This window comes from Polypterus senegalus, chromosome 15 (genome assembly GCF_016835505.1).
Source record: "Polypterus senegalus isolate Bchr_013 chromosome 15, ASM1683550v1, whole genome shotgun sequence".
NCBI lineage: Eukaryota > Metazoa > Chordata > Cladistia > Polypteriformes > Polypteridae > Polypterus > Polypterus senegalus.
In genome coordinates, this window is record NC_053168.1 from 46,756,896 (window position 1) to 46,783,594 (window position 26,699).

The window sequence follows — 26,699 nt, forward strand, 5'->3', positions numbered from 1 at the left end:
ATTATGAATATTAATTTTTATTTCTGCTTTCAGTGTTTAATATTTGATGTTGAGATATATTTAAATACTGATCTTTGGTGGTTGTACTGTGTGACAAAATAATATGTTGACAGATGTTTATTTTGTGTGTTTTTTATGACACTATTCAGCAGCTATTTTATCATTACTGGTGCTAGTAGCCTAATACATTGTGATACATGTCTGCCCCTTATTTCCTAGTAAGAAGTTTACTGGAGGCCAACTCCTTCCAAGGTCCCCCTTCAAGGCCACTGCTACCACCCCGTTCTTTCACGGCTCCTTCCAAGCAGCTCAAACAATCTTTCACGTCATGCACATTACTGCTGCAGGCTCCACTTCACACCACTCACTTGTGGGCAAAGGCTACACTGGTAAGATTTCTTAAACTTTATTCATTTTTTTCTGAACTTGATAAATATTACTTTGAGAATTGATTATTTTCGTGGAGACTTCATATGTTAGGGAACTTGAAAATTATAATATTGTCAATTTATACATTTGTGGAATCCTTATTAATGCTGATTTTCATTATTATGTAAAGCCTTATTGTTTATTTCTTAGTGCCACTATTGTTACTGTGATACAACAGCCTGGTGCTATGCTATGCATTCTGAAAAATCATGCCAGGCGTTTTCATTGGCACTCCACTATGTCTTGCAACCTTGTCTGATATAATATGGGTAATAAAATTAAAGTTAAAAACGTTGTCCCTTAAGTTGTATTCTAGTCTTCCCCTATGATTCTTGTACAGCTTTTGCTGGCTGAAGCTTCAGGATATGCAATCTCTCACCATCTTAAAGCACATGACAGGAGGTTAATGCTCAGTGGTAAAAGGCCATAACAAATGCCTTGATCACTTTACTGCGGCTACTTCAATACTACAAATAACAATTAAAACAAAATACAAGGAGATGAGTAAGCTTCACCCTCCCCTATAATAATGATAATATTAGCCAGGGGACAGTGTAATAAACAAGACACTAATCATTATCCTAATGGCACCTGTTAATACCTGATAATGTTTATCCCAAAATGAGGTTTTACTCTAAATGATACACGACAGACTCCAGCTGAGCTATTTTTTTTACACTTGCATACAGCAGACCCACATGCCAGACTGCACCTACTCACATTTATAAAAATAACAGGCAGACACTGTTCTCAAGCCACTGCTGGCCGAAGAAATACAGCATAATCCACAATTTCTGCTTTCCAGGAAAAATGTAATGTCATACATAGTATGACAATATTTATTTTCAAAATGAAAGAACCCTGACAAATTGGATTGGTGTGCCTTCTCTTAGAAACCTGAACCTTACTTAAAACACATTTGAATGTAGAATGCTTTAGGATTTTGTTATTGGCAAGAAAACTGGTGCTATATATATAGGTAAATGCTCAATGTTCAACTATATATATATATATATATATATATATATATATATATAGTTGAACATTTAGCATGTTAGGAATATGGGTGCCCTCAGATGTGCATTTGTTTGTAGCTTTCAGTACGGGGTCCTCATCTGATAGTGTCAGGATCTGATATACACGATGGGGGCATCTGATCTGCAGGCTTGTTTAAATATAGCTTGGTCTGGTGCAAGGAAAAGATTTAATGGGAAATGGTTGGCATTCCTTTTTCCTAAAGGCAGAGAGAAATTGAGAGAGAGAGAGAGAGAGAGAGAGAGAGAGGGAGGGTGGGTGAGCGAGACAGAGTGGGTGAGTGAGGGAGAGAAAGGGAGAGAGAGAGAAATCCTGAAACCACAGCCAGAACCCAGGAGTTTGAATTGCTGAGTATCTCCAAGCAGCATGGTTCTGATTACATTTGGATGTCATTTCCAGCTCCTTTTCTGCTTTGTGTTATCTCAGTCTTCTTTCTTGGAGAACATTGTCTCTTTCCCAGCAGGTAATGCACCTTTTTCTTTTTACGCTCTAATACATGCAGAGACTCTGCAAGAGAGTAATGCTTTTTTTTGTTTCCAGTCAATATATTTATTTCATTTTCTTAGCTTCTTTTCATTGGCTGATCTAAGACATCGATTACAATCTGAAGTTTTGCTCTTCTGATAACATTCATGCTCCTGCTCTTGGATATATATATATAAATATATATATATATATATATGTGTGTGTGTGTGTGCATATGTTATGTTCTTTAAGATGTGAATTACTTTTTACACCTTCCATTCTATTTTTGTATGAAGATGGTTAAAGTGTGATCCAAAAGTAAATCTGTTTCTAAAAATACTTATGAACCACCCCTGACACCCCTCCAACCTCCCCCAACAAGTGCTATAGGACTCCAGTCGGATGTTAGAAGAGTAAACATCAGCTGGCTTTGAATATGTCACTAGCAAATCCTCTGGTGACGTTTATAGCACTTGGTAGACTGTAGTATGGAAAATCAACCTGAATAGTAGATTACAGAAGTTTCAACTCTCATCCTTCTAATCCAAAACATTTGTGGGGTACCCAAAGCAAAAAATGCTTTGCAGTTTAAGTTAGTTTGCAGATATCGACCTCTGAGTACAGACTGTTGGCTCTTTGTATTAAGGTGTATAGTGGATGTGTACATGCGGGTGTGTATACATACAAACATACATACTGTCACAGTGAATTGGATTAGCAGGATAAGAAATGGGATATATAATTGTATTTATATAAATGCATGTACGATTGTATTCAAAGTAACCTGTTCAGAGTATATATGTGTGTAAGTACTATACATGTGCTTATATATATTCATTCATCTGATTATTCCATTTTGGGGCTGCAAAAAGCCTGCTCTTATGTATGTACATACATATATATGAAAATATCGACTCTTTGCTGCCCCAGAGTATATAAAGTATATTTGCTATATATATATGCTTATCTTTTTGATTGTGCTTGTATCTGTGTGTCTGTGTTCAGTACATTTGTTTGTATACTACTCTACAGTATATGCATGTGCTGGAATGATTTGCTGCATAAATTGCAGACTCCAGAGCACTTTGCATTTCGGCAGTACAATAATGCTACAACCATTTAATTGTTAAATTACATCTCAAATTAGTTTAAATGCTTACAGGCAAAATCTTATGTGTACTTGTTCATGTATAAATAATGAAGACTGACATTGTGTCAGTTTTTATCATGTTTTAGTGTTTGTCTCAGATTTACTGAATTTAAAAATTCTGTTGTAGTTTGAAAGCCTGTAAACATATACATTTACTGTGCAATACATGTTATTTTTTTCACTACCTTTTGACTGTTGTTCATACTGATCATTGAAAAACAACGTCCTATTCATGAAAAGCAACATGTCGTAGCTGGCAAGCAACGTCTCCTCTGCAGTACTGCAGAAAGCAGTTGTTCAAAGCTTTATATTAATCATTTTGTTAATAGAGTCAGTGACATAATAAAAAGCACTACATACTATACACCCATTATTTTTTTATGATTTCATTATACAGAAATGTCACTATTACATACGCCAAAATGACCTTTGAGTAAAGCAGAAACCTGTAAATTGTGTTTTATTCTACGTTTAGTTTCCTTTTTGTAAAGTATCAGTTGTCCGTAGCTTTGAATTTACAATGAATACATTTTAGCTGATTGTTTAAAGAAACTGGTAAGAATCAGACAAATACAATCTAATCTGTTCCTCCTCAACAGAGTCTGATCTCATATTTAAGGCTATCTTTTTATTCTTCACACCAGCTATAAATGGGATTTGATTTCTGAAGGGTGTCTCATCAACTGAATATTTAAAAGCAAGACTTCATTTTAAGGTTTTAGTTGAATAAAAAATCTAAAGCCTGTCATATTCTGATGCTTGTTTGGTTGGCATTTAATTCTTAGATCAGCTGTCTTTAGTGGTTTGTGCTGCTGCTGCTGCTGCTTCATTATTCTATCTTCCAGGGTTTGAATCCTCTGCCCCACTTTCACAAGGCTCCTCTCTAAAGACATGTCAGTAATGTTAACTGCTGACTCCAGATTAGTCCTGAGTGACTGCGGGTTTGGGTTTGTACGTGAGTGCCCCTTTGATGGACTGGCACCCACTGCAGGGTACAGTACTGGTGGAATAGCTGCTGGCCTCCCAAGACTGAACTAAGCAGATTTGAGAATGTTATGTTGTGCTATCAACATTATATATTGTTGTGTATTTTAGTAGTGCTGTGCCAAAACTGTACCATCAGTTTCTGTTATAGAAATATGAAAGCAGTACTCATAACCAACAATGCACTTATAGGTAAAATATAGAGCCTGTCTTGTTTCTGTACATTGTTTTCTCTAATGCTTTATTTTTTAAAGCAATAACTATACAAAAAGTAAGTGAACTGATCTTAAAAATCTAAAGACTTGTCTACCAACTGCTTTGGTTTGATACATTGGTAGCAAAATGTGTTATGTTACTTACAAAACACATACACATTGATAAGTAAGCGTATTTATCTGAGCATTAGCAACAACATCATTTTCAACTGCCAATCTGTATGCTTTGATGAGTATTTCTTTTAATGACAAAACACATTTGTGTGATGCTCTGTTTAGGGTCACTCGCTTTATGCATTTGATTTACTAAATATCCAGTTAGACCTCTGAAGATAAATCTTCTAAGACTATATGTTCTATAATTTGGTTTTAGTGAGTCAATGATTGTAGTTGTCAAGTTGAATGTTTCCACTTTGCTAATGGAATATCATACATTTCAGTTGCAATAAGAGTATACATTACTTTAAAGTAATAAAACAAGTCCAGAATAAAGTCATGAAAACAGGTAAATTAAATGTGTTTCTATATTATATTGATGATAGGACTGCTATCTGGTTAAATGTTAAAAAAGGGCATTGGTCCAAAAGAACATTCTCCTACTCTATGGGCTACGCCCCAGCTGTCTTAAGGAGATATACTGTAATCTGTATCAATTGAAAAGGCCGAGACCAAATCCCAGTTCATAGATCCACAAGGCTGGGTTCGGTTCCAGTCACTGATTGTGTGAAGTTTGCCCACCCTGTCTATCTTGAGTGGATTTCTCGCCCATTACTAGAGTTTTACTAAGACGTGTTATTCAGCAAAGTGACTTATCTTCAGTGAATACAAATGGCACACATACCATCCAAGACTGGTTACTGCTTTGCTCCCAGTGTGCCCAGGTCAGGCTACAGCCAATGTGTCCTCGAATTTGGGCAAATGGGCTGAGGAAAAAAATGAAGGGGGGGAATTAATAAATAAATGAAATATAACAAGTCAGGCAAAGTATTTCGCTGCATTGATGCCAGTGCCACGTGTTACCCACATTACAGAGGCCCTCTGTCCCAGTGAATCCTGCTGTTTTTAATGTGGTTATGACAGAAGTATAGCATTTTAAGTTTATTTTTAACTTAAATTTGAAACTCAATGAGACAGATGTTTTGTGTGTAACGATCTAATGAAACTTTCTAGGGAAATGTGAGAAACTTCCCAGATGATTATTTAAAGTTATCATGTATTTTTGCCACTAGAAAAATTACAAGTTTAACTATTAAGCTGCACCAAGTGAACAATCGATTCATTGTTTGGATTCTTTCTTAAATTGTAGACAAATATTCATAATTTTGCTTTGAATGAGATAAATTGAAAGAAAACGGGTAAAACAATATAGGTAACAAAATATTATAACCAAGCAATAATATATAATAATAATTTACCTTATTTGCCATTTACAATTACTTGTATACAGAATTTATTTTTAACATACCCCAAGGGTCAGAGCGCAGGGTCAGCTATTTGTACGGCAATTGCAGGTTAAGGGCCTTACTGAAGGCCCCAGTGAAGTAGCATTCCTTCTGTCACTGCCGGGATTCGAAACTAGCAACCTTTGAGTTACCAGCTCAGAACCTTTAGCCACAGAAATTGCTAAATTTTATTTTTTAAACTATTTAAAAAAGCTTAACATTTTCAATGGAAAGATCACACTTTTTGATGTAGTGCCGCATCATAATATCAGGGCCTGCGTCAACACCATGCACATTTCCACATTTGTTGCACGTTTTCTGATTACTCTGATCATAGGGTAGTGGGCATCTGGTACCTATCCTGGTAGGACCTAACCTTGGATGGCTTGTGGACGCCAAGCTCTGGACACTGGGCAATTCCATCAGCTCGCTAAATAAGTATGAGTTCTGTGTATAATTTGTGTAGCAATGCTGAAGTACTATGAACCTGTTTTAAGATCAGGACCAGTGGCATAGCTACATTGGGGCAAGGGGTACAAGGGGCCCATCAGGCCACTTTTTTTTTTGCGGCGCTCTCATCAGGTGATCAGGGCATCAGACCATCAGTCACAGTCAAATTAGTTAGACTGATCGTATTGCTAATTAATTTAAGTAACTTTGTAGTAAGGACTTTCACATGTGCGTATTTAGCGATTTTAGCCACCGTCAGTCAGCATTTTTACATTTTCCCACAATTACATTATTTTCATTAACGCCATCCGACTTGGCCGGGCGGAGCGGCACATTGTGTACAGATGGCGGCGGCTAAAAACAAAGCGACATGTTCGCTTCATTCTCTGAAAGGCTATAGCTTAATTATGAAGCAGGCAAGCAGCTACCCATGATCATCAACGAACGGCTTCCCGCTTCCGTCTATTTCTCAGTCAGTTCTGTTAGGTAAGTGAATTGATCAACATCAAATGGCCGTATGTCGAACAGCGCAATCACGTATGCCGTGTGCCAACTGCCAAATTAGTGAATCTTAGGCTCTTAGGCCTAGCCACTTGGCGGCATAGCCTATTGTTTCTTCTTAGATTTCACTTCCGCAGGTGAGTGCATGTGTAACCGTAACGTACGTATTTTGTAGCGTCAGATTCAGGTTTTCTGCACAGAAAGTACAATTCTGTTAATAGCCTACTTAACGGACTCTTACATTTCTTAGATTTTTCTGGGTCCTTGGAAAATGCCAAAACACGAGAGTGGTGCAGCGAAAAGAAGGAAAAAGAAATAGGAGGAGGCAAAGATCGCAAAATTGCTAAAAATAACCTCGTCAGGCGCCATCACCTTTGCCATCTACGGTATCTGGGTCAATCCCTTCCTCAAGTGAAAATCTGGTAGACACTGCTGACGACACGGAAATATTTGTGAATGAAAAAGTGGACTCGGCATGTGTTGTACTTGAAGATGAGCACGAAGGTCAGTCAGGTGATTCATCTCCTGCTCCCACCCTAGAATCGACAGTGATGACTATTCACTGTCTTCTACCCGGATTCCATCATGCACTGCATCCACTGCTATGAAGTCTGTGATAGTAACGCCCGCAGAAAAATACCCGACAGATAAAGGTCACTTTGGAAGAAACTTAACTCTGGACGAAATCAAGTTTATTGTGAAAAATGGATGTTGTATACCAAACATAGAATTCCCGGCTTTCTCGCATCAGGAGAAGAGTGGCAGCAATGCAGGTCGACGATTCAATGTGTCTTACTATGAGAAGAAAAACGAAGCTGGCTTGGTGCTTCCCAGATTTTGGCTCTGTTATTCTGAGAAATTAAATGTCTGTTACTGCCAACCATGTTGGTTGTTTTCTGGCAGTTCGAATACTGATCCGTGGGCTCAAGGTTTTAGTGACTGGAAACAATTGACAAGAGCCATTAAACGCCATGAACGAGCGGCAGAACATCATCGAGCTTGCCAAGTATACAGACTGCATGAAACGCAAGCAACAATTGATGAAGTAAGCAGAATAGTTGTACAGGAAGCAGAAAGTTACTGGAAGAAGGTCATACACCGTATAGTAAACGTTAGTTTGACCTTAGCTTGCAACAACTTAGCATTTCGTGGTCACCGAGAAGATCGTCATGCGGAGAACGTGACAAACAAGGGCAACTTTCTTGCGATGATTGGGCTTCCTGCTAAATACGATCCGGTTTTAGAGGAACTCTTAAGGAAGTCAAAAGGCAGCTTGACATACCTGAGCCCTCAGATTCAGAATGAAATAATATGCCTTCTTGGTGATGCAGTTGTTTCCAATATCCGGAAAGATATTCAGCCGTCTCCATTTTTTTCTGTGACTGCTGACACCACTCAAGACGTGGCGAAGGTAGATCAAATTAGCATAATTTTTCGATATATTATTGTGCAGTGCATTGATGGCGTACCCAAAAAGCTAGAAATCCATGAATCGTTCTTGGGTTTTGACATTTGTGACAGTCAGAAATCTTCAAGCATGGCCGATCAAGTCCTGCAATCGCTTGAAACGCACAGATTAGATCTCGATAAACTACGTGGTCAGGGTTATGACGGGACTTCAAATATGAGTGGTCAATACAATGGGCTTCAGGCTGTTCTCCAGGAAAAGCAACCTCTTGCTCATTACGTTCATTGTGCAAACCATAATTTGAATCTGGTGTTGAACGATTCTGTCGAAGGCATTAGAGAAGTGGGAAACTTCTACGATTTGGTGGAAGCTGTCTACGTGTTTTTCAGGCACAGCATCTCCAGATGGGCTCTATTAGAGGGTGACAGAGAAACAATATTTATGAAAACTCTCAAGAAACTTTGTCCAACGAGATGGTCGTCTAGAAACGATGCGTCAGTGGCCATTCGATTCAGATATGCGAGTGTACTGAAACTGCTAACACAAATAGTTTTATGTTCCAAAAACAAGAAAGAGCGTGACAATGCAGCAGCAATAATGGGAAAATTTGAGACATTTGAAACAGTGATTCTTTTGGTTCTTGAAACCAGAGTTGTGACAGCCATAAACATTGTGTCAACGTTACTGGAAGCAGAACAGCAAGATTTGAGCAAAGCTGTGACCCACTTGGAACGTGTCTACAATGAAATAAACGACCTGAGGAATGATTTTGAAGGGGTCAAAAACGAGGCTGTAAGAATGGCTCAAGGATGGGGTATTAATCCTGAATTTAAGCCGAAAAGATCGCGAGCTGTTAGGAGACATTTTGATGAACTTGCAAGAGATGAAAGAATTGAGGGTGCAGAAAAGAATTTTGAAATTGTAGTTTTTAACAAAACGCTCTGTATAATTATTTCTCAACTTCGTACGAGGTTTCTTGCCCATCAGAAGATTGCAGACTTGTTTAAGTCAGTGACGCCCAAGTTCATGTCTCAAGCTGATGACCAGGAGCTATATGATGCCTCTATAAAGTTAGTGAATATGTATTCAAAGGACATAACTGCAGACTATTGCACCGAAGTATTGAACTTCAAAAACGCGTTCAAACAAGATTTATGTCGAATGAAAAGTGTCCGTGATTTGGCTGATTTTTTGATTGTGGAAAATTACTTATCATCATCAAGTTTTCCAAACATAGTCACAGTTCTGATCTTGTTTCTGACATTGCCAATCACTGTATGTTCAGCAGAGTGCACATTTTCAAAATTGAAGATTATAAAGAATTATTTGCGGAGTACAAGGACAGAGATGAGACTTTCTGCATTCGCTGTGCTATCGATTGAAAGTCGACGAGCCATGAAATTGGACACCAATGAGCTTATAGCAGAATTTGCAAGAAAGAAAGCAAGAAAACAAAAATTCTGATGTGTGCAGACAGTGCAGTGTCAGGTAACTCACTTGTCAGGTTATCAGTCACGTATTAGTATTACATGTACTTAATTTATGATATAATAATAATCATAACAATGGTATTCAGTGTATGTAAGTTTGTATAACAATTTTTATTGACAAAATATAAAGAGATGAGAGATTAAAATTGTCTGATTTTTACATAATTATAGATGTTCCGTACTTCCGTATTGTATGGGATTATTGGGACAATTTCGTATTTCGGCGCCCCTGTCTGTCCCGTTTGCCGTTGCCCTGAGGCCTGAGCCCCTGACGAATATTGAACGGAATGCTGAAATGCTCATTATATTCCGTATTGAAAGTTTTATCCGTCGAGATTTTGATATGTAAACATAGATAATCCTTTATTTTTATTGTTCTATTGTACCGGCTGAGACAACAGACGAGTACAGTGTATATACACTATTAGGCAATAACGCCAAGTCGCCAACACACGTCTGTTTTTACGCTTTACAAAACAAAACTATATTTTTCTCCGAACATCGTTTTTAATGGTTTCCTTCTCAATCTATCTTGTCTTCAAGCATTTCAGCAGCGAGCCCCCTCCGAGCGCGAGCGCACGAAGTGCGCAGGTTTGGGGGCCCATTCAATGATGATTGCACCCGGGCCCCTGTGAACCTTGCTACGCAGTTAATCAGGACGTGATCCTCAAACCCAGCAAAACAGTTTTTCTTTGGCTCAAGTGGCTTATGGACTGTTTTCATTGTGTACACAGACTGCAAAATTTGACTTTGAATTTACAAGCCAGATAAGTGGCTGATGAAATTCTATCCAGATTCAGTTAGTTAGGAATGTCCCCAACAATTCTTTCAGTATTTTCACTTCAAGTGATGACCAGAGATGGTGTGAGCAGACTTGTCAAAGGTCAGGTGAGAAACCCCATCAGAAAGTTAAGTTATAGTTGGTATGGCAGGGATGTGGTCATCCTTAAGAGTTTTGGGCTTAGGTTTAATATAGCTCAAAAAGTGCATTTTTACAACACCAAAGCACAGGAGAACTTGGATATATTTAATGGATAATTGATCTACAAACCAAAAACAGATAAACAATGTATTTTTTGCAACACAGAATACTGTACTTCTCAAAGCAGGAGCAATCAAACAGCTGAAAGTAGAACTAGAGAAATGGCATATTGGAACAGAAAGGCATTTGGAAGGATAATTAAAAGGAAAGGAGCAATTGAACTCAGGAAAATATTCCATCTTCTGCTGTGGCAGCCAAATCAGCATCTTCAGTATGACATTTGTTGTAAGGAATGATCTTAAGAAGTTGGTAATGAATAGTGTTAATCTGGGAAATTCGCTAAAGTGTTTTTCACAGGGAATATACTGTGTTCACCGGTGGCCTTATTCACCAAATATTTTCTTCTAAATTCATCTTGGGCCAGCATAGGCAAATATTTTTTCACAGTGCCCCATAATGCTTTGCAAGGTCACAGCCATATTGAAAGGTCATTGCTGTCACAACTCGATCAGTACGCTAGCCATATTGTCACGATTTTCTCCCACATATGTTATTTAAAAAACAAAAACTGGAGGGATATATTACCTCACTGTTGGTACACAAGTGCGTCACCTAAGAGATTGACAGTACTGCATGTTATGTTTCCCTGTTTCTAAGTGAGCTTGTTTAACGAAGCGCAACCCCTCCCTCGGCTCTTCCTATCATGCTCGTTTCACCAAAGATGAACCCTTCTGCTTTTCCAATAGAGATTGTTTCACAAAGGAGTGGTTTGCATTGGCTGAGAGTGGGTCATCAATGAGGACCATGAAGACTGAGAAACACTGCATCAACTGACCATTATGAGTGCTGCAACTGTGTATATAACATTGATCCACTGCAGCACCGCATGGATAATTTGCATTCATAATTATTCATGTTCCCAGCTAAGATCTGGAAACAAGTCTTAAAGGATCCCTCTTTCTTCTCATGTCAGAATAAAACCCCATTAAGTATTATTATTATTATTATTATTTATTGTATTGTTATTACCGTATTTACTTGTGTACCACGCACCCTCGTGTAAGACGCGCACCCTAATTTTAACAAAGAAAACCGCGAAAATCGTTTTGCCCCGTGTATGACGAGCGTTATGATTGTATAGGAAGCGTTTAGAGAGAGAGCACGAGTGCACGAGCAAGCAAGCAAGAGAGTGAGTGTGAGCAAGCGAGCCCAAGCAGAAGGAGTAAACATTACAGAATTGGATTTCCTCGTATATGACGCGCCTCTGATTTTCTAATGCTAATTTTCAGGAAGAAATTTGCGCGTGGTACGCTCGTAAATACGGTATTACTTATTGTATTGTTATTATTATTACTTAATAAAACCCCATTAAGTAATAATAATAACAAAAGATCTGTTACTATTTACAAGGCATTTCTTTCTTCTTGATGGAAGAAAAAGTGGAAATCATCTGCACAGATACATAAGAAGCTGCCTCCTTACTGACTTCAGTACATTGTTCTAGACTGAAGTACCCAAACATTCCCATGATTTTGATGAACTCATGGTAAAGCAAATTCCATGCGGTTCACTCATTACTAGTACACTTTTTTCTGTGCATGTGGCAATCAAGGACACAAACGATGAGGATAAAGATGCCAAATATAAGAACTTTGACCTGATCAACCCAATGACAATAGGGCTGACTGATGCATTTTTGGAGACGGAGTAATCATCATGAAGGTGATGTAGAAGGTAAAACATAGGAGTGGAAGATATTTTCCAGGAACCTGAAGAGAATAATCAATGCTCATGTACCTCAGCAAGTCAGAGAAACAGGAACATCATGCTGGTCAAATTAAAGATGGCATGATTATGTGGAGGGGTGGCACAGTGGGTAGCACTGCTGCCTTGCAGTTAGCAGACAAGGGTTGCATGTTCTCCCCTTGTCTGCATGGGTTTCCTCTGGGTGGTCCAGTTTCCTCCCACAGTCCAAAGACATGCAGGTTAGGTGCATTGGTGATTCTAAAAATTGTCCTTGGTGTGTGGGTGTGTGTGTTTGTGCATCCTGTGGTGGGCTGGTGCCCTGCCCAGGGTTTGTTTCCTGCCTTGCACCCTGTGTTGGCTGGGATTGGCTCCAGCAGACCCCCGTGACCCTGTAGTTAGGATACAGCGGGTTGGATAATGGATGGGTGATTATGTGGAGGTTGTCCGACATAACCAGGTGACATTCTGAATGGTCCTTTATAGTGAAGGAGGCTAGGTCCCTACAAGACCTGTGCTGGTGATGGGTAAGGTGAGCACCTTGTTCTTTTTTGTGCCCCTGAGACCCCCACTCTCCACAGAAGAGTTGTCTGACATAGTATTTATAGGGGTAATGTTTGTGGTTTTTTGAAGGACAAAACAGCTTAGCTTAGCCAGTCATTTATTTTGTGTCAAAACCTTGCGTGATTATGTTCATAGGATAACAGAAACAACCAGATGGTGCTGTTATGCAAAATGTAAATAAGTAGTATACTTAACAATAATTTAGTAAATGTTTATAGCGAAACTCAACATAGGTAACATAATTACATTTTTCCAATATTCAATGATATGCTCAATTCAATTTCTTATCTAGAAATATTTATTTATTTCTATTTGGAGTATATGGAATTTTATTTGTGCCTTCCACTGCCAGCCTGTTGCTGGGTAGTGTGGGTAGGCCCTTTGACCTTGCAGTGTTCTCAACATACCTTTGTTCACTTGAGCACATGTGCAGCCTGAACTGTTCAAGGCTAGAGCCATCATAAGTGTCTCACTGGTTGTTTTTTTGTGACACAATTTAAAGCATGTGTGTATATTTTTTGGGCAGTGACTATCATTATAATGAATCACACCGATTTACTTACTGTATGTACATTATGACTCATCACTTTGCTATTGAACATGAATTGGAAATTTAAGAGAATTCATTTGCATTTCTGTTATGGTATTGAGTATACAATATTGATGTGGAAAAATCTTTTAATACTGTCCTGTGGTGATTGCCCTGTATCACAATACTGTATGTATCAGCACTCCTGAAATGTTTTTAGATTGAATCCACCATACTGGAAAAGGTTTGAATGGCAATGTCAGCTTAAGCAGAGTTGCACCGATGATGTCACATGCCGTGACTTCCAGGAACATGTCCCTTGAAGTGGAGGTTTACATGTTAGTGATGGGCACACAAAATGGTGATGCAGGAGAAAAACTATAGCAATATAAAAAAATACAACAAAAAAATGCAAGCACAAAACACATGCAAAACTTTTAAAATAAATAGCCCTTAAACAAGAATTTACCAAGACCTCAAAAAGTGATCATAGGTAAGAAGAATCTTCACAGGAAAAAAACAAGTCAAAGTGGAACACCATTCAAAGCCAGTAATCCTTTCCCTATTATGTTTGTATTTCTTTTTTACTTGAGCACTAAGATCATCACAAAGGTCTTTGCTTTGCTTCAGCAAACATTAATAGAGAAAACATGAATATGCTGCACCCTGCACATGCGCACGCCTGGACACAAATGATTTGTCAACGTCTGTGGCTCCAAAGTGGTGAGGGCTATGAGTTTACCTACAGAGTGTGACAGAAAAACACAGGCACTAAATAGCATTGTAAAGACATCACCAGGAGAATGATAAAAAATATGAATAATAAAAAACAAAATTAGTAACACATCAGAAAAAACACATTTTCAAAAATGTACTAAACTTTCCTCACACGCCCAGCGCACAGACTGTGAATTTTGATAAGTCATAACAGAGCATGAGATTCACAAGCATTGTTAAGAAATTTTGGCCCAATGTTTCCACCATCACTTTTGAGGACCCACACTTGAGCTCTAGTCAGATGATTAATACATTTGCCACTGTAGACACCAGCCCTCACTCGTACCCCATCATATCTGAGTCACCAATTTATTTAACATTCATGTATTTTATTTGAGATGTGGGAGGAAACCAGAAAACATCTGAGAGATGTAGAGAAGTTGGAATTTGCAGTCTTCCAAAGAACAAATAAAAGAATATGCGTGTCAGAAGATGGTAGAGGTTTTATGGGGGTTACTTAACAGTTTGTGAGGGAGTCTGGGAAGTATGTGAGTTATATACTGTGTGTTCACTACAACATGAATAATGGAGTATGCCCAAATCTATCACACTTTTTCCTGTCTCTTTGCGTTCCACCCAACTCTTATCCTTCACCTTGAGAAATCAATGGGATGTGTGGGAAGAAGTTGTTGGGAGCGTCACCTGAAGCTGTTGTCATAACCTTGAAGAGGATAAGTGGACTTAAAATGAGGATGAATGATAAATGGTAATGTGAATGATTTAGACAAAAAGTGTTCTATAATCATATGCCTGTATTTGTTGAGATTATAATTTATCATCGGGTGTATTGTAGATTTGTAGGATCTTTATTATCACATGTACAAAGTGGATAACTTGGTTTCTCTACCAAGTGTTCAAATTATAAAGACTGCTTGGAGGTGAGGCAAACACGTTACACTCACAAATACTCTAAATGCATTTGTGAGCTTTCCTTTCTATCTAAGCTGTAAAGCAGCCCCTCTATTCACTGCATCGCTGTTGTATCTAATAAATTTCACAAGAGTCCATCATTAATCATGGCGGTGTTGAATTTCAGAACACGCTGCTGTATCTGAGTACTTTCCTAATTTCCTCTTTCTCTGTATCAGAAACTCTGATGCTTTGCTTGTGATGTAGTGCTTGTTCATCCCTTTTGTTTACCATTATGCACAAACTTGTGCTTGGGTTTCTTAACTTTATTCTTACTAAGGGTAGACTCCTTGTATCTAAGCAGTACTTGACTATTGAGTCTCCAAAGTGGAGAAACACCTTGTCCCTTTTTGTCTCTTTCATGACTTCATGATCACATATTGCCTGAAGAAGGGGCCTGCATATTGTAACCTGTTCAGTTAGCCAATACAAGGCGTCATTCTGCTTGACTTCTCATTATATCCATAATGGCTAACATGGTACAACACCCTGGTGTTTCATGACTTCTTGAAGTCTTCTCTTACCTTGTAATCTCCTACCCTGTTTAATTTGAAAACCTGTCAAAATGGATGAAGATCCAGAGAGTCATATTAATGTTTTGGTTATTTTGTCGAATTATTAGGAGCTGCCCAGTTGCACTTTGCTGTCTCACAGCTCCAGTGTCTTAGAGAACAACAACCGAATCATCAAGATCAAGCAGAAACCTGAGTTGTAAAGTCACAATGTACAGTAGAACTCTAGAAATGTTACTGTACTTGAGTAAGTTTAGAGAATATTTCTACTTTACTTGAGAATAAAATTTTCTGTCTGCTTCCATTCTTACTTAACTACATTGTAACACAAACGACTATCTTTACTTTGTTATGTTTTGCGTTATGACTTATTCAATACTACAATATTAAAGCAGAAAACACATGGGCTGCATGAATATGCACAATTATTTACTCGGTCAATGATCTGAAAAACAGATTTCTCCCTGGCTTTAAGAAAATTAATTTATATGAGGAATCAAATGCATACAGTACTGCTGGTGCAAACATTCGATTATATATGCAGTCATTCAAGTACTGCTCATGGCAGCCTGTGCAGTGGGATGGGGATGGCTGCTGGTGACAAATAATCTCCAGCCTCAGTAATTTCCATGGCTGATGCTGTGTTTAGACTCTGTCCTCGCATCAGACTGCCTGGGCTTGATCCACAGGCGGCAGTGAGGTGAACGTGTGTGTTCACATGCTGTGTTCACTCACCTTCTCACGTGGGTTGCTCTTTGCTTTATCCTGAATATCACAACTACAGTAGTTGGAAAAACCCAAGAAAAACCAAAAAGGCCATTTCTTTGACTGTTAAACTAGAAGTGATAACTTCTAGGTACAGCTTTTTATTAAACATTGATTAATGAAGGGCAATGTTTTATTGGATGATGACCAATGGTACTACTAGACTAATTTTGCCAATTTTATTGTAATTCGTTATTAATTGGAATTAAATGGGTGCCATTTTTAAGGACTGTCAACACTTAAACTCATTTTTAATTTAAACTAAAAATACACTTTATGAAGCAGTTTTTTTGTAATTGATTAGCTCCTTCTCAAAGGGGGTGAAGGTTGTGCACCTTTTCGTACCTGACCCAGTGAATTAGAATACATTCGTTAAGATGTTAGCTCACTCTGAATGTCGCCGCTTTAAGTTGTAGTTACTTGACTCCTTCTTTAGTGATTGTAAAAACGAGTCACAAGCAAAGAGAATGAATTATTATATGAGTGTAAGAACTTGTGTTGACTGTATATATACAACTGGAAGTGATGCTACTGTACCTTTACTTGTAATTTTGATAATTAAATGCACTTTATATTAAATACTTTAGAATTTCTCATTGAGTACTTTTCTCATGGACAAATGTTACTTTTACCCAAGCCACATTCCAGAAAGGCATCTCTAGGTTTACTCAAGTATGATGCTGGGTGCTTTATACACCACTAGCAAAAACCTTGTCAGCTTTTAAAAAGTATCTGCATGAAGTATTAGGACAACACAGCCATTAGCTAAGCATTAGCTAAACAAATGAGCTTCAGAGGCTAACTGGCCATCTCTAATTTGCCAAACATCTTGTGCTGTTATTTGAATTGCAACCAAGTCACACTGTGTGGAGTCTGCATGCCCTCCTCCTCTATTCCAATGAAGCATGTGTTATATTAATTGGTTACTCTAAAATGTGTCCATGTGGATGTGTGCTAAAGCGTTTCTTGACATGGACAGGCATCTTTTTCACAATTGATTTCTGAATTTTACAAATGAACAGATATTCAATTATTATTTAACTTAGGTTGTTATAAATAAGATGGCTAATCATATACAGGGTGACACAGAAAAACGGGAACTTTTGAAAAACCCAATAAAAATTGAAGAAATCCAACAAAAAAACTTTATTGACAGCAATTGAACCACTACAGCTTGCCTTTTAAGAGACAGTAATCCAAATTATTAATGCCTGAAAATTACGTCCTGTAGATGGCGTCCTCCTGTACGTATGCATTCTTTCAATCTGCTGTTGAGGTTCCCCATTGATCGCTGCAACATCTCAGCTGGGATACCACGAATTTCGTCTTGAATTCTTTGTTTCAATTCATTCAGTGTCCTTGGCCGAGTCGTGTAGACCCAACTCTTAAGGTAGCCCCACAAGAAAAAATCACAAACGGACAAATCCGGTGATCTTGAGGGCCAGGGAATGTCACCAAATCTTGAGATGACACGGTTACTGAATAGTTCTCGCACAGCTGCCATTGATTGCCTTGCAATTGATTACTAAATTACTAAATGGTGAGATTGTTTACAGCTCAAGGTCCCTGTTCCACAGTGCTGCTTACTGTACATGGCTGCCACTACGCATTTCAAAAGTTCCCGTTTTTCTGTGTCACCCTGGTAGTTTACATACTTTGCTGCCTACAGCAAACCTAATTGGTTTGCATGACTGCCCTTCCCTTATCTTTCAGAAAATGCACAGACCTTTATTAATGTAAAATGAAATTGAAGACTATAGTTTTGTTAGAAACTGGGTTCAAACTTTATAGGTGTTTTTGTACTAAATGGCATATTCTTATACTCCTTTTCAGTTTCTTTCACAGTGATGAATCTAATTTTGAGGTCAATTTATTAAATCATTGCTTTCTTTTAGGGTTGTATGTTATTTTGCATTGTCTTTGATACAATTTTAGTTTTTCATGGACTCTGCCATTTGTTTTTCCCATTTTTGGGTCAGTAGCCATGATTACCCATTATGGGGCATTTTTCGAAAGTTGTGGCCTCATGATTACAAAGTGACAGATTAAAGGGTCGTCCTTATCTGAGTTTATGGATACAAAAACCTTTTTAGTCTAACAAATTTATTCTCAAAACTAATGATGACCCATAGCTTGTTGACTTTGATTTTTGCCTCTCATTTCTTTCTGTTCTGATGCCTGATTTCTCAGTGTCTTGGTTTTAAACCCACTTTTGCTTACTGACTATATCACATCTCCTGGTCCTACTCACCAATATCTTTACTAGTCCTTGCTATCATAAAAGCTTCAGTTATGTATGGAGGATTATTGAAACAAAGTGTTAAACACAAATTTAGATTTTTGTTGAGTTAGTTTTCATTTATAAAGTTGAAAAATATTCTCCAAAAATATGTTTATGCTGTAGGCGGTCTATGTCTTCATCTGACATATTTTCACAGTTCATGTTTTGTGTTTGTAAATTATAAGCGGCCCCAGTCAAGGTTGTTTGCATTTTTCTAGTTTTTCTGCAATCTATCCATCCATCCATTATCCAACCCGCTACAGTATATCCTAACTACAGGGTCACTGGTGTCTGCTGGAGCCAATCCCAGCCAACACAGGGCGCAAAGCAGGAAACAAGCCCCGGACAGGGTGCCAGCCCACCGCAGGTTTTTCTGTTATTCTTTATTCTAATTTTGTACTTCTCATTATCAACATTACATTTCTTTTTTTTTTTTTACTGAACTCATGTTTTGTCATTATTTCTTTCCTCACTTGCTTTGACTGTGTTGCTCTGCTAATTAATGTTTCTCTAAAAGATGTGCCAAGGCTTTATTTGCCGCCTTGAGGCCTCTGTAAATGTAGACAGCTAGACATAAAGTTATGTTGCATGCTGAAGTGCGTGTGCAGAGAGGCAACAAGTTAATGTTGGAATACTGCACTAAAGCGGCCATGCTGCTTGTAAGATAATATAGCTCTAATACAATTTGTGAAAGGATAACATTTTGTTAGATGTTTGCAATTTATAACAAAAATTATACTAAAACCAATGTACAACTTTGAGCTGTGCTGTTTGGATACCAGTTACTTCACTCTGCCTTGATGTTTAATCTGCTCACAACAATTCTTTGCGTAATACCGCCACATTTGAACAGGCCTTGAGCAACTTCTACTGTATAGTCATGGAATATATGAATCCTTTTGTGCAAGACCACTTGGAATCACATCTAACAGCTGATTGATTGATTGACTGAAGTGGAAAATGCAATTATCTATGTTCTCCACAAGATTTACTCCCATCTGGACAAAGCTGGCAGTGTTGTAAGAATTATGTTTTCTGATTTCTCCCTTGCCATCCCTGTTTAGGGGTAAGCTCAGAAATACACAAGTAAAAGATAATGGACTATCTGTCTAACAGACACCAGTCTGTGTGGCTCAAGAACTGTGTCTCCAATGTGGATTTGAGCAACCCTGGATTACCACAAGGGACACTCCTGTCTCCTTTTCTCTTCATCCTGTACACCTTGAACTATAACTATAACTCCAGGTCATGTCTTATACAGAAACTCTCTGATGATTCTCCACTAATTGATAGGGGATATGAGACAGAGCATAGGAGTCAAGTGTTTCTTGGTGCAAAGAGAATTGTCTGTAACCTTAACATCAGCAAAACGAAGGAACTGGTTACTGTCTTTCACCGCACCCAAGAGTCCCTATGCTCAATCATTATTTAGGGAGGGGACATGGAGGTGGTGCTTTGCTACAAGTACTTGGGGTCCACATCCATTACAGCCTGTATTGGTCTATTAACATAAAGCAACTGTATAAGGAAGTACACAAAAGGATACTGACTTCCTTTATTGTGTATAGTGACATTCTTTACATGTTCTACAACTCTGTGAATGGCAAGTATGATTTTCTACTCTGTGCTGTGCTTGAAATGGTAACATCACTTTAAAAGAGCCCCCAAAAAAACACACATACACACCAGAGATTCAACAAGCTAATTGAAAAGGCAGGCTCAGTTATGGGACATACTGTCAACCCACTGGAGGTAATAGTGGAGGAGAGGATGAAGACAGAACTGAGTGCCATTATGATAAATGCTGCACATCCTCTTTATAACAACGCACTGTTAGTACATTTATCCAATAAATTATTCATCAAAAATGTGTCAAGAAACTCTACCAGGGCTCCTTTATACCAACAGCAACATGCCGTAGTGCCTTACTGTGAACATGACTGATGTTTTTATTTTTAGTCTGACGCTTTCTTTTCATTAATTCAATTTTTATTTGGGGTGGGTTATTGTTTGATTTCATTTCTTATTAATATATTTATTTATTGAGCTTCTGTAAAAAAAATCTATCTATCTATCTATCTATCTATCTATCTATCTATCTATCTATCTATCTATCTATCTATCTATCTATCTATCTATCTATCTACCTACATGAGGCAGCTACTTCATCTTTTCCTACACAGAGGTCCTAGAAGTGTAACTTCAAATAAGAAGATCTTAAAAGGATGCAAGGTGTACCATTGGTTGAGTTTTATATCTGCTTAAAGCACTGCAATGAAATATAGATAATGGACATTGTCACAAAGGGTTTTGGGTAGCATGTGGAAACCCCATTTACAGTATAAGCTTCAAATGGCTAAGAAGTTAGCGGTGGAAGCTAGGTCAATCAATTTGTAAAGCAGTGGGCACAAGCTCTTAATTCTAGGCTGCTGGTTTTGCAAATGACGTCCCCTTCCTGTTGTCATGGGTTTTTAAAGCACTAAAAATGCACACGATCTGAAAGGCATGTATTAGCCGAAGTATTGTCAAGTGTACAGTGCATAGTGAAATTCTTTTTTGTATGTCCAACCAACAAGTAACGCATTTCCACTCTCCAGCACCATGTATTAAAATACGTAGACTAATTTTATTTAACAGAAAGTATAACTCAGCTTACCTGATGTACTCCTTACCCCACTTTCTATACCACTTGTTCAGTGAGAATGTATCAGAAATTGCAGAACACATTTATGTATAGCAAACTCTAACCCGAGTCCACAAAGCATGAGAAAACAAGAGTGGCAAACACTCACGAAATCTGAAATATCTGTCAGAGAACTGTCCACACTTCATAGCTCTCACTGAATTTGGAGATGTGACTATTGACTGGACTCTTCAACCCAAGACCAGTGAAGGCTGAGGAGCCTGATCTTTAGTAACTGTACTGTATCTTCTTTCCTTCTGGCCAGCATGTGGCTTTATTTCACTTTAGGCCATGCTAATCTCATGTTTTGTACCACTCCTTTTTGTCTGATGGTCTATCGCATGTTTGGTCTATTTAATTTGTTTTATCATTTATAATTTTTAAATAATAAGTGTTTGTTTCTGGGAGATCTCCCGTGAGTGACTTTATCAAAATCAGAAATCGAAAACATTGTAATAAAAAGTGTTGTCTTAATATATTAAAAATATCAAGCTAATATTTGTTTAATTTTTTTTCAGTGTGTTTTCCAATTTAATCTACTTAATGCAGGCTCCATAAACAGCAGATTTAATTGCATGCAGCAGAGCCGATATATTTCCCCCTGACAGTTTAATGTGAGGGTTGAAAAAAGGCAGGAACACAAATGCCTATAAAACTGCAAATTCTTTGAGTAGATGCTGCAGTTTCATTTTGAGGCTCAAGATTTTTTTCATTGTTTATTCCTCTTTTATAGCACTAAAATCACTGGAACATAAAAAGAGAAGCACGAGCAATATATGCTGCCTCCTTACTCCACCGCCTCCTCCTTTATTCCCTCCTCCACCATCACTGCGAGATCCTCACAATCAGGTGAGCCAAATTGTCATATGCTGTATGTTGGCTGATGGACTGATGTATTGTACTGGTTTCTAAGTTTTTATATCTTGGGGGACCCAAGCCTTTACATTTTCTGCAGACCTTTCTTTTAGTTTGGGTCATGCTGAGCACTTACCCAACAGGCTTTATTGTTATCAGTGCCTGCTGAAAATTTACACTTCATTCAGTAGTACTAGGGTGTTGTACTGTGTTAGCCATTATGAATGTAGTGAAAAGTCAAGCAAAATGGCACATTTTATTGGCTAACTTAAAAGATTACAATATGCAAGCTTTCGAAGCAACTCAGGCCCCTTCTTCAGGCAAGATGTAAATTCTTTTTTTTTAATAATTGGTAAACTCAGACCTTAAACTTAATGGCTCTGATGTTCATTGCTGTACTGCTTAGATCCAGTATGGACAGATCAGGGACCTTTACCACTAGAGCTTGTTGATGATTAGTTACACGCTGATTCCAGGGTATTAAAAGTGTACTTTTGTTCTGCATGCGTATCATCATTTACAATATGGGCACCACTGAACTTTGGGCCTAAACTAAGGAGGCCTGCCTTAGACCTTCTACATATTAAGTCGATCTATACTGTATATTCACCCATCTTCAGACCCACTTAATTCATTTAGAGGATAATGAGGAGTGACAGTCATTTTTTAATACTGTATATTTAAAGGGAACTCCATTCATTTTCTACTTTAGGCCCCCACCATGTACAGCAGCCCCAAACTTGAAAACAGGACTTTCTTATTGGAATTATTTGGTGCTTTACAATACCAAAGACATTGTTTAACTTACCAATTGTACCAGTCTGCAGATTTATGGGTTACATACCTGACACAACATACATACACAGTACACGCCGTATTTTCCTCATTTCATTGGTTTGTGCATTTGACTGCTCCAAACATTTATTTTTATTTCTCCTTGGTTTACTGGAGATCAATGGATTAATCACAAAAAATGTTTATAGCAATCACCTGCATGTAACAGTGCTGTTAGCTGACACAATACAGTCCTGATTTATTTTTAAAACCTCTTTAATTCTCCCATATATTAGATGTAACTAATTTCTCAGTTAAGTACATTTTACTGAATTGGCCTGTGCTTGTTGCACACAGTGCACTGTAGATACCTTGGTGCACTACGTTTAATTGTGCGAGTGCCGTGGTAGATGGTCTGGTGTCCCAACCAGGATGGATGCTGATTCCTTGTTAAGAAGGGAGACCATAATGGAAGGACAGAGATGGACCAGAGTCCCGACCAGGGTTGGTGTGGGTTCCTATCCTTGAGGAGAGGCCTTCTCATAAAGACAGAGGGTGTCTGCTTTCCAGGGTTGTGTTTTCCTTCCGTACACCTGATTGTAGCAGCCCACTGGTGAGGCACCCGTATGGATACCAGCAGGGCAGGCTGGGAACTGCAGTCTCGTGGAACACCCCTGTTGGGGTCCTTAGGTCTTCCCATGGGGTGCTGCATAGGATTGTTAATACCCTCTATGAAGGGCTTCCAGCTGACCCAGAATTGCTTGTAGTGTGCAGTGCTGTGGCAGCAGAAATACTCCTCAGTCCAGCATAAAACAAGCTGTCTCTCCTGTATCAGTTGTCAGAGTCAGGAGGAAGAGGATGCGACTATATAGGAGGTGTGGAAAGAGAAGGAAAAATGTATTACTTTATAGTACCTGTTGAAAAGGAGGAAATTGGAAATCTGTGAAGGTATTGTGTGGAATAAACACCTTTTATTTGAACCCAGGACTGTGTGTAGGTGTGTTTGGGGCTTTTGGATGCTGCTATGCCATTGGTATTCACAATTGCTAGAAAGAGCTTTTTATATTGTGGTTTATGTAAAGTAGCATTGCTGACTGGTTTTGATATACATTTTTCAATTTGTTAAATAAGCAGCTAAGAAAAGGCCAGAAAGTGCAAAAAAGTTAGGCCTGGGTAACAACCTGATGGGCAAGTTATAATTCTAAAACCAAGAAAAATGAATCACCTATTGCAGAGCCATCATTAAATCACATTATCTATGATTTGCATAATACTGTATCACTGGCAGGCGGCACGGTGGAGCAGTGGGTAGCACTACTGCCTCGCAGTTAAAAGACCTGGGTTCATTTCCCGGGTCCTCCCTGCATGGAGTTTACATGTTCGCCCCGTGTCTGCGTGGGTTTCCTGCCACAATCCAAAGACATGCAGGTTACATGCATTGGAGATCCTAACTTGTCCCTAGTGTGTGTGTGTGTGTGTGCCCTGCGGTGGGCTGACGCCCTGCCTGGGGTTTGTTTCCTACCTTGCGCCCTGTGTTGGCTGGGATTGGCTCCAGCAGACCCCCGTGACCCTGTAGTTAGGATAAAGCGGGTTGGATAATGGATGGATAGATGTATCACTGGCCATGGAAAATACTGAATATTTATGATAGGATTACAAATTTTAAAGAAAGCAGGAAGCTTTTCAAAGCTTTCCAAAGTGGTTAGCTTCTGGCATCCATAATACCTGCGATGCTGTATTCTACTAGTAAAGTCAACATCAAAAGAAAAATTTCTAGGAGCCCTGGGGTCAAATTTATAAAACTCGCATACACTCAAAAAGGGGCGCAAAATGTGTGCACATAGCTTTCCACGCAAAGTCAGGATTTATTAAAGAACACTTGATGCAAGAATGAGCGTATATTTAGGGCGATCCCATCCGTATGTAACATTTCAGAGAAAGTGGGAAATGACGACACCCTCGATAAAGTAGGAAAATGTAGCCAAACCAGCTAAATGACAATTCACATGTATAATAATACATATAATGAGCCTTTGTTAGAATGTGCATTGATGGGACAAACGTTAAATCTGAAAAGTGATGTACAGACAGTATTTTAGTCCTCTTTTAAGAGGGCCAGTTCTGTGTATTTGCACTGAAGAAGTTTTTAGTTTAGTTTATATTGGCTATCTGTTGCCATTTCTTGGGGAGCTAGCTGACTGGAGGGTCTCAGTGCGGCAGGATGGAGGCTAGACTATCAGTCAATGAAAATCTATAGCATCATGACTGCATATGTATGAGGTTGATTAGTATGCTCCATATATGGTTGTTTCTAGGCTGATTTTGAGGCAAGTTCAGCCTCAATGTTGAGCTACATTGTTTGTATGAAAATGTGCAATTTAACTCTTTCAGGGCGGATGTTGACTTTTGTCGAAATTCAGGGTAGAGGACAGTAATCGGCTATAAACCACGACAAAACTCGCCCTTATGTTTTAGTTCGACTCTCTTTGCTTGAAGTACAGTTACATAGTTTTCTTGATTTGACCTCGATTCCCTGCACATTAATGAGTAGTGAAGAGTAAACAGCCTCTAAAATAGCATCGACATCTGGCGAGACCAAAGCAAATCTGCAAAGAAAAATACTCCATGTACGTTTTACGTATTATTGCTGTTTCAGGCTCTGAGTTTGATGCAAGTGATCTGGAGATGAATATCGAAAATGAAAATGAGTTACCAGCACCAGCCTATTGGTCCCCAGCTGATCGTGATGCTGAACACTTTAGTATAGCTGATGCGCCTACAACAACGTTCACCTAGGAGGACCACCACTTATGATGACAAGAGATACAAACCATATTGCGTCACACTGCGACTGCCACCTTTGACAACCTGCTGTGCAAAGACAGAGAGTTAGCTGGTCCGCCATGCATTCCTGCTGATCATCGAGCCGGCCCTGTGCATCCACTGCTGACAGAGATACCGAACAGGCGCCAACAGCAGCCACAGCACGTAGCAACGGACGGTTTATGTTGATTTTATGTGTGAAACCAGTGCATTGTGTGCTTTTCAGAAAACTGAGCTTTTTTGGAAAAAATATTTAGCCCTCAAAGAGTTAAATAAATGTTGTTGTTGTACACACATTTACAAGATGAATTTGACTTATAAAGGTACATTGAGTAGAAATGTGCATATTTCAGGTTTTATAAATGGGATTTTTTGACATATGCATATATTCATGCTTAAATCCACGCAAAGCTTTATAAACAAAGCTGGTAACTATCAGGCTACAACAAGTTATACGGTGGAAGGGGATTACTTTTGTAATTGTACTGAGCAGCAGAGCTCACAGCTTATATTGATAACAGAAACTCACATAATGAGGCATAATATGGTAAATAATTTCACACAACTTCACTGATAGCCCCCAATAAAAATACTAACAAAAATTAAAATATAAATTAACCCAATAATACAACAATTACAGTAATATGAAAAGAAAACAGATATGGGGTTCTTTCTTCCAGGGTCAGCATGTGGGGTGATGTGACAAGGCGATCACTTCAGGTGGCACTTGGATGAGGGAAGAATCTTTGTGCAGCAGCATAATAATATGAAATAAAACGCAAAAAAATTAGATTTAAGAATGAGCCTTAGGAATCATATACACATTTGGTTTCTTATTTGATACTACCTTTAAAAAGTGTCAGAAATATTTCCATTTTAAAAGCTTCAAATTTCACATAATGCCGTTGACACCGTCTTACTGCACTGTGAGCT

At 38.5% G+C, this 26,699-nt stretch overlaps 1 protein-coding gene across 2 annotated transcripts in view; it reads left to right on the plus strand.

Annotated features, from left to right (window-relative positions):
- Positions 1-1,761: 1,761 nt before the first annotated feature.
- colq (collagen-like tail subunit (single strand of homotrimer) of asymmetric acetylcholinesterase) overlaps positions 1,762-26,699 on the plus strand; it is a 90,100-nt gene continuing 65,162 nt past the window's right edge. The window contains exons 1-2 of one of the 2 annotated variants that reach the window (XM_039737161.1): positions 1,762-1,927; positions 22,048-22,163. In XM_039737161.1, the coding sequence (XP_039593095.1) occupies positions 1,831-1,927; positions 22,048-22,163 (213 nt within the window). In that variant the 5' untranslated portion in view covers positions 1,762-1,830. The remainder of the gene's footprint in view (positions 1,928-22,047; positions 22,164-26,699) is intronic. The other variant, XM_039737162.1, reaches the window with a different exon arrangement.